The sequence below is a fragment of the Diceros bicornis genome, chromosome 36 (assembly GCF_020826845.1).
Source record: "Diceros bicornis minor isolate mBicDic1 chromosome 36, mDicBic1.mat.cur, whole genome shotgun sequence".
Classification (NCBI taxonomy): Eukaryota; Metazoa; Chordata; class Mammalia; order Perissodactyla; family Rhinocerotidae; genus Diceros; species Diceros bicornis.
The window spans coordinates 21,175,354-21,183,381 of NC_080775.1; the positions used below are offsets into that span (position 1 = coordinate 21,175,354).

Sequence of the window (8,028 nt, forward strand, 5' to 3'; positions counted from 1 at the left end):
TTTTAAAATAAACAACCATTATTGAGATTACTCCACTGTAATCAAGTAAGTCAGTAGAAAAGAACACCCACTTTAAAAAGTAAATAGTTGAAAAAGAGCAAGCTGCATTTTCTAAAAAGGCAGATAACCTGACTGCGGAAGACAGAGTACACACATCTCTTAAAAAAATAATTAAATCTTCATTTCACAGACTTAGCAGGAAACCACTTTTACAGGAGACCAAAAATAAGCTTGTTTTCCCAAAAAGTCAAAGAAAGAGCCCTTTCTTGCATTTTCCTTATGTCTGTGAGTGTTGAGCTTTAGACACAGAATCAGTGACCCTGGAACCATATAGTTCCTTTTTTTAAAAAAAAAAATCTATCACCTGAAAACATTTAAATATAAAAATGCAATCTATCCATGGAGGTAACTTCTGTCTTTCTCTCAATAAGGCTTAACTTTTTGAACAAATGGGACATTTATAGCATCTTAGAAAATCTAGATATTGTCATTAATCATAAAACAACCAAAATGAAATAAATAAACTGTACTGAGAATAATTCCCACAGCAGAATGGGAAAACAGCTAAGGGGCTACCAGAAATTGAAAGAATACCTTGTCTTTGTAAGTTACTGAATACTATCTGGTACACTTTCCTAACAGAAGCCCCAACTCAGGTTTGCTGTGGTTGGCTGGCTTGTAGTAGTGCTGTGGGGTGAAATTCGTGTTGACTATTTAATTTCTTTCCTTTTGATGGTATCACTCTGTAATGCCTCGGCCTCCATGCTGCTCATTCTCCAGCTCCTATAAACTGAAACTATTGATTCTCTGAGGGCTGGAGACCAAGAGTCAAAGCTGGAGGCCGATATTTTATGTCAGAAATTCCATAGGGTATATTTGTTTTAAATTGTGCTTATTCCATCTCTCGGTTCTCCCACACCCAAGATCTGCAGGCTTCAAATATATTCTCCATTTATAATTTAGGAACAATGATTCCATAGCCAACAAGAAAAGTACTGGTCTAAATGTAGTAGTCATCATTCTTTGAACTTTCTTGACTTAGCAGTAATTAAAGAGTCGAAATTACAGACTTCCAGTGTGTACATGTCACACTTTTTACAGATTGATTTTGCAGGACAACTCACTGCACCCAAATTCTGGATTGCTTTTTAAAGAGCAAAGGACTCAGACTGAGAAGCCAATTGTTCAGCTTTCTGGGGTTTTAACTGTAACTTGTACTGGTCTTTGGAATTATATACAAACATGAATTCAAGGATAACATCCCCCAATTTTTGCTTTGACCATATCTATCATCCCAATAAAAAAGGATCCAGTGAAACTACATCTGGCAACATTCAAGAAGGAAAGGAAGGGAGGCAGTTCAAAGCATCTGTTTACTCCATCTAAATGTATTTGGATGGAGGTATTCTCAGCCTCTGTCCTTTACAATAAGGGTAAAACCACAGAGCATATACAGCAATTAGGGCTGAGACCATCCAGATCTATCTGAAACATTTATAGACAAAAGAAAAATTTCAAAGGGAGTAGGAATTAAAAGGTTAAGGAAAAAAAAAAAAGACTGAATTTCCATGAGAAATAGGGACTTAAATTCACACAGTAAACATTTCCTTGATGTTTTGTTTTGTTTTATGATTTATGATCTATAGATGCAACTTCTTAGGTTTAAGATGGCAGAGATCTGAGATATATAATTTGTCAGACTAAGGGAGGTGGGCCAAAAAATTATTAGATTTAACTTGCATTAAAATAGCAATTGATCTCTGCTTTGCTTTCTTAAACCTGAAACTTTTTACACTTGATTTGTGACAAGTTTGTAAAGTTTTGTTGTTATTTAGGAAGAAATCCACCAGTGTTTTGCACAAAACCTGACTGGCCTCATCACATGGTATTACAACAAAACACTACACCCAATAGATGCATTTCTTTCAGGCAAAAACATTACAAGTGAAAATGTCAACAAAACCATTCATTCCTGTTAACCGTTCTTCAATCTGGAATAAGTAGAAATGTATGGAACCAGGAATTTTAAACAGTGTTTTTAATTGAAAATAAAGCTAAAGCATGCTTTTCAACAGTGCAAATTTCCATAATTTTGATTTACTGCTTCCATCATCACAACATAGCACACCAGCAAGGCCCTTACCAAGGGCTAGACCCTAGCCATTTGCATGTTGAACTACTTTGATTTTAAGTGCAAATATAGATAGTCACCTCTGATTGTCACTTGCAGTAGAAACTCTCCTGCTCTATACACAGGATGGTCTGAAAACAGAAGTTTAGAGAGATGCAGAAAAAGTAAAAGGTAATAAAATCCAAGTGCCTGAGTTCTGGTATCAAAAGCCCTGAAATAACTGTTATTTTTCATTTAGGGTAGTCTTACAACTCTGACCTATTTTACTCTTCTTGGTTGTATTTACTGCTTTGTCACTCTGCAGAGTCAGACCATAAAATATCCTGCTATTAACAGAAATATTTTAATTGTTTTGCAAGTTTGAGGAGTCATGTTCAGACCACAGGTAAGCAGGACAATAGTAAGAGTCACCTTATTTAAAACCTTTGGGTGAGAAGACAAAAAGGAGTTTTCCAATTGCAAGGAGTGGCTGTAAAAGTAAAATCACACCCTTTACAAAAAAAAAAAAAATCACAATCTCATATTTATTTTACCCAGTATATATGAGGCAGTTTTTACCAGCATTCAATCAGGACTCCTCAATCTTTCCACTCAAAAAGAAAAAAAAAAAAAAAAAATTAAGTGCAACTACTCTTGGAGAGGGAATGAGGGGAGAAAAAGAAAAAGATACCCCACAAACAAGAGCTCTAGAAAAGAACATTTTGGGCTCACAGAAACTTCTCGCTACCTCGCTGTGTAACCACATAACCTAACAAACTTTCACTGAATTAACAGTTACACCTTCAGGTCTGAAATCTAGTGCATAAACTTAATGGCTCATTGTAATATTTATTATTCAACCTTTTGACATTTATTTGTAGCAGTTGAATTGAGGTACCGGTGCATTATTAGCATTGAAACAGTAAAGTGTTCCAGCTCTACCGTAATAACTGAGTTTTACTTGAGTCTTTAGCCTGAAGTAGTCTGTGGAATGTAAACCAACCCTTCTCCCACCCCGCCCCCACCCTACTCCAAAAAAAAAAAAAAAAAACCCGCAATGGAAAAAAAAAAGTAATCCGATTTCTGTCTTCAAAATGCGATAAACCAGGACTCCAAAAGGGGTGTAACACATTAATGGACTTGTACAAACCATCCTGTGCAGTTTACAACAAAAGGAAGGTAATATGGTTCAAGAAAATATCTTCCAAAACACTTTTATGAATTAAATTTCCTGAATTTGTGACTAGGTGGTAGAGGTATTGCAGAACCGCCCAGCTGCCATTTCCATATCGGATGGGCCTTGTGAGGAGGTTGGACATCCTTAGTGGTGGTTAAGGAATATGCCGGCCACAAATCCCCATCCTTCCCAATAATGAGGGATGGTGGACAAGGAAAATTTGCCATGAAATTAAATGGCCTTTTCACTGCTGATGCTACATTGCTGGCTATCTTTTTGCGTCTGTTTATAACTGTAAAATCATCCAGTGTTCCTTCATGTGTCTCGGTTTTACCTGTAGGACGAGGACTTCTAGCTGATTTCAGATTTGGTTTGACTGGAGGTGTCTGAAGGACAGGTCGCTTTCCCAGTACTAGTGTCCGGTAATTTTTTCTCACCCTGGCACCAAATTTATATTCCCCATCCTCAGGTTTTGGAGAACCTAAAGTGCATGTAAGGCCCCGACTCTGAGCCAGTGGATTTAAGGAAGGAGTTTCTCTTTCAGGGCATGCAAAATCTTCCTTGGCTGTGGTTAGCAAGGCGTCTTCCTCTTTACTTTCAGTCACACTGTAAAACTCCCCCTTTGTATCATTGCACTCGCACTTTAGCTTATTTGCAATAAGGTCAGGTTCATATTCTTCATTAGCACTACTGTCTTCTACTTTGATTTTAATATTGTGCAGAAATGGCAATGTCTTGTCGCCTATGTCAGTGCAGGGATTCTCGGCTTTAGTTGCTGCTGTTGCTGCATCCACCTCAGGATCAGTTTGCGACGAGGGCAAATCCGTAGCAAATTCAGTACAATGAGGGATTTTGGAATCTTTCTCTGAATTTGCTGCTGCTCCTGAAGAATCATTATTTAAGAACCTAGCAGCTATTGTGTTGTTATCTGCACAGTGTGGAGTAGGAGTTGCTTGTAGGCATTTCCTAGCCTCTCGGAGTATTCTTTGTTGTGGAAATGCATTGTTTGTCTTTGGGCTAGGTGAAGAGGCCCCCTCCGCCAGGCAGTTAATTGTCAGGTCAGTTCTCTTTACAGTACTGGAAATTTCCGAGTGTGGGAATGTAATCTCAGATACCCTATCGTTCCTTATCTCTGCGAAACAACTCCCCAGGCTGGCCGGGCAGTACACCGGAGACGCTTTGGGGGCCCAGCTCTGCAGATTCCACTCCTCCGGCGACTCCGCTTTGACACTACTCTTGAGGTCGGGAAGTCTGCCGGCATCCTCGAAAGCAGCGGGTTTGGTTGCAGCGGCGGCGGAGGCCAGATGGTACAAGAAGTTGGCCTGCGCCTGCACGCTGGGAGGCTTGCAGAAGCTGGTGCGCCTGAAACGGATGCTCTGCACTGACACTTGGCTGGAGCCGGAGCTGGAGTCCGACTCCGTGGACGAGTCCTCCTCCTCCGAGCTGACTTCACTGGAATCTGAGGCCCCACTGCCCCCCTCCTCCTCCTCCTCCTCCTCCTCCTCCTCTTCCTCCTCCTCCTCCTCTCCCTCCTCCTCCTCTTCCTCCGAGGACACAGAGTTGCTGGAGCTGGACAAACTGGAGCCAAAATCAGAGTCGTTGGCTGCATGGTCCGAGTAGGAGCTGGACTCGGAGTCGCTGCTGCAACTCTCGGGAAAGCTGCCCAGATGGGGCTGCGGCCGGTGGTGATGAGGGGGGTGGTGATTCGGCTGCGGCTGCTGGGCCCGGTGGTGGTGGTGGTGGTGGTGGTGATGGTGGTGGTGGTGGTGGTGGTGGTGGGGAGGCGCGCAGAAGCTGTTAACCAGATGAAACCTCTCCAGGCAAGTGGCCCCAGCGGCCGCCGCCGCCGCTGCCGCTGCCGCCGCCGCCGCCGCCGCCTTGGCTTTGTAGGACCTGGGCAGGAGCAGCAGGCGGCGAGCGCCGGCGTGGGGCGCGAGCAGGCAGTCCTTGGCGCCCCCGCGCTTGCGCCTGCACCGGTAGGTCAGGCTCACCGGGCCCCCCGCGCCCGCCGCCACCTTGGGCTGGGGCCCGGCCGCCGATGCCTGGTAGTAGGCGGCGGCGGCGGCGGCGGCGGCAGCGGCGGCAGCGGCGGCGGCGGCGGCGGCCGGGTGCTTGCTGCACAGCAGGCTCCGAAAATAAGCAGGGTCCGAGTGGAAAGCGACGTAGTTTCCCTGGAGCGGGACAGTTTCATAGTTTAGAGGGGGTTTGCAAGGCGAGCGCACGATTTCCGGGTACTGCGAGCCCGGGTACTTGCTAAAAATCTGAGGTAGATGGGCGGCGGGGCGCGCGGCGGCGGCGCCCGGGCGCGGGGACTGCGCGCTGATTGGCAGGGGCCGCGCGGCTCCGCTCAGGCCCCGCCAAAGTTGGTGCTTGTCCTTCCAAAAACCCGGGCGGGGGCCGGCGGCGGCGGCGGCGCGCTCTGGCGGCGGCGCCTTTGTGGCCAGGTCCCGGCCGACCCTCCTGCGCTTGGTCTTGAGGACCCGCTCGGTTTTGCAGGAGGTGTAGAGCGCTTCCACGTCTTCCCGGGAGATGAGCGTGCATTTGGCGGCGTGGAAGGCGATGCTGTTGATTGCCTTAAGTTTCCGCAACTCCTCCAGATCGCAGTGGTGCTTTTTCACTTTCAGATGATCCATGCGCTTGTGCACGGTCGTCCTCGGGATGTTTTTCAGCAGATCCGTGAAGACTTGGGAGAGGGCAAACATTTGCTTTCCTTTAATGATGAGGTAGCCGAGCCTCACGCCATCCACCTCTTCAAAACCTGACTTCAGGTCTCCCATCTCGGGCACTAAATGATCCCCACCATTTGCAGTAAATATATACGTGACGCATACATACACATGTATGTATGTTAATCCTCCACCAGATGCTGCGTGTGTCTCAAGGCATCCTGCTAATAAAATAACAAAGACTGTTATTCCCGGCGAAGGGAGTGCCAAACTCTAGGCGAAATTATTGGAAAAACAAAAACATGAAATTACACTGACTTGATTCTTGCTTTTTTTTTGGTTTTCGTTTTTTTAAAAAAGAGGGAAAAAACCATCCGGTTTCTGATCTGCCAGTGTGTTAGTCTAAGTCCCCGATGCAGATCAGTACCTGGGCCCCTCTATTCCTTCCTTCTCCATTGGAGCACTATGATAATGGAATGTGAAGGGAGAAAGAGAGAAGAAATGCAGCTGCTATTCCCGCCGCTGCTTTAGCTACAAATAAAATGACAGAGTGAAGTGAGCTCGTCCGGAGACACCTTCATCAATTAATTCCCCTAAAGCCAGCGCTGATTGGACACTCCTGACAGGTGATGCAATAAAAATTGATATTCCACCCCTTCCCCCCAAAATCTCCCACTAATTAGCATACCCTTATACTGCCACCTCCCCTCCCAAAGTAAATAATACAGTCGGTATATAAATCTTTCCATTAAACTATCGGAGCTCAGGAACAGCCTGACTCACAGACTTCATCTGAACCAGTGTGTGTACGCTTAAAAAAAAAAAAAAAAAAAAACCTGTATATTCGCCTTTAAAGGAATATTGCCTATTTTTTGCTTTACCGCTACAGCTATTATCATTTCAAAGAAAAGCATTTTTAAAACATTATCAAGCCTAAATAGATATACCCCACCCCCTTTTCCTTTGGAGAATGGAGCTTAAGCGAAAATGTGCAGAATAGCCTGGTATTTCCCTTATGGGAGTGGGGAAGGAGACAGGCTGGGAGCTCCAAAGTTAAACCCGCGCGGTCAACCACCCCAGTACAGACTTACGTTTTGAATTTCTCTCGATTTTCCTTTTTTTTTTTTTTTTTCCTGAAATGCCTTTTTATAACCAGAAACAAAGTTATTTGACCAAGAAAGCAGTTCAAGGCTCCAGCTCCGAAACACTGTAACAATTCAACTGGATTTTGGTTCTCTGCTGGGGGGTGGGGTGGGGAGGAGGTAGTTTCACGTCAGACCCATAACAAAGCATAGATAAGCCAGAAATGTGTACACTTTTCACAATTAACCAGGCTGGATTGGAGGCGGGATCGTCCTAGAGTTCCCAGCACAGCCTTTGCCAGGGTCCTGTTCACGACAGGTCAGAATTCCAGGGAGCGGATTGCTTCTGCAGCAAAGAAAAGAAAATGTAAAACGTCCAAGGTGCTTCTAGAGGTTTTACGTAATAACGATGAAAAGAAAGTGCTGATGTACGATGCAGACTATTTCACTGGTCTGTGATGCTTTTGGTTGGTAGTTTAAATGAATCTTTCACAACTTCCATTTTTTTCCATGAAAGCCAAGCATCTGCTTTAAAAAAAAATCACTTTGGATGAATATCAATATTGTTAACCTCTTCTTAGTCAAATTAAGGCATATTTTGGTGTCGTTTTCAAGGATATCCAAAATATCGCCAAATGAGAGCAAGGGTCTTCCCAGTTGCATTACCACGATCCCAAGGCGGTTTGTTGGCTGCTTTGCAAAATTCGGCAAAATCTTCTTAACTGTTCGGTGTTTGCAACTACAGCATAAATGCAACCCAGGCATTTATATGTTTCCTTGTTCCTCCAAAAATAGACACATCCGTGTGGTTAAAAGAATAAACGGATATTTCTGAGTCTGCAAGAAAAAAATTGTACAATAATTTCTTCCTTCATATTCAAAAGTTCCAGCTTCCCCCTCTCTGGTCTGGCAAGCACAAGCAGGTATGGCTCAAAAAGAAAAAAACAGAGAGCGAGAGATAAAAACAGAAGAATCAGACATACAAAAAGGTAG

General features: G+C 44.2%; 1 protein-coding gene across 3 annotated transcripts; it reads right to left on the reverse strand.

Moving 5' to 3' along the window:
- Positions 1-3,166: 3,166 nt before the first annotated feature.
- SKIDA1 (SKI/DACH domain containing 1) lies at positions 3,167-7,526 on the reverse strand. Of its 3 annotated transcripts, none has more exons than XM_058532537.1 (2): positions 7,045-7,526; positions 3,167-6,174 (listed from the first exon to the last, which is right to left on the reverse strand). In XM_058532537.1, the coding sequence occupies exon 2, from the start codon at positions 6,062-6,064 to the stop codon at positions 3,326-3,328; it is 2,739 nt and encodes a 912-aa protein (XP_058388520.1). In that variant the 5' UTR covers positions 6,065-6,174; positions 7,045-7,526; the 3' UTR covers positions 3,167-3,325. The 3 variants fall into 3 exon arrangements, with proteins under 3 accessions (XP_058388520.1, XP_058388519.1, XP_058388521.1); XM_058532536.1 differs by having other exon boundaries at positions 3,167-6,177; XM_058532538.1 differs by lacking the exon at positions 7,045-7,526 and adding an exon at positions 6,272-6,542.
- Between the last annotated feature and the right edge of the window lie 502 nt (positions 7,527-8,028).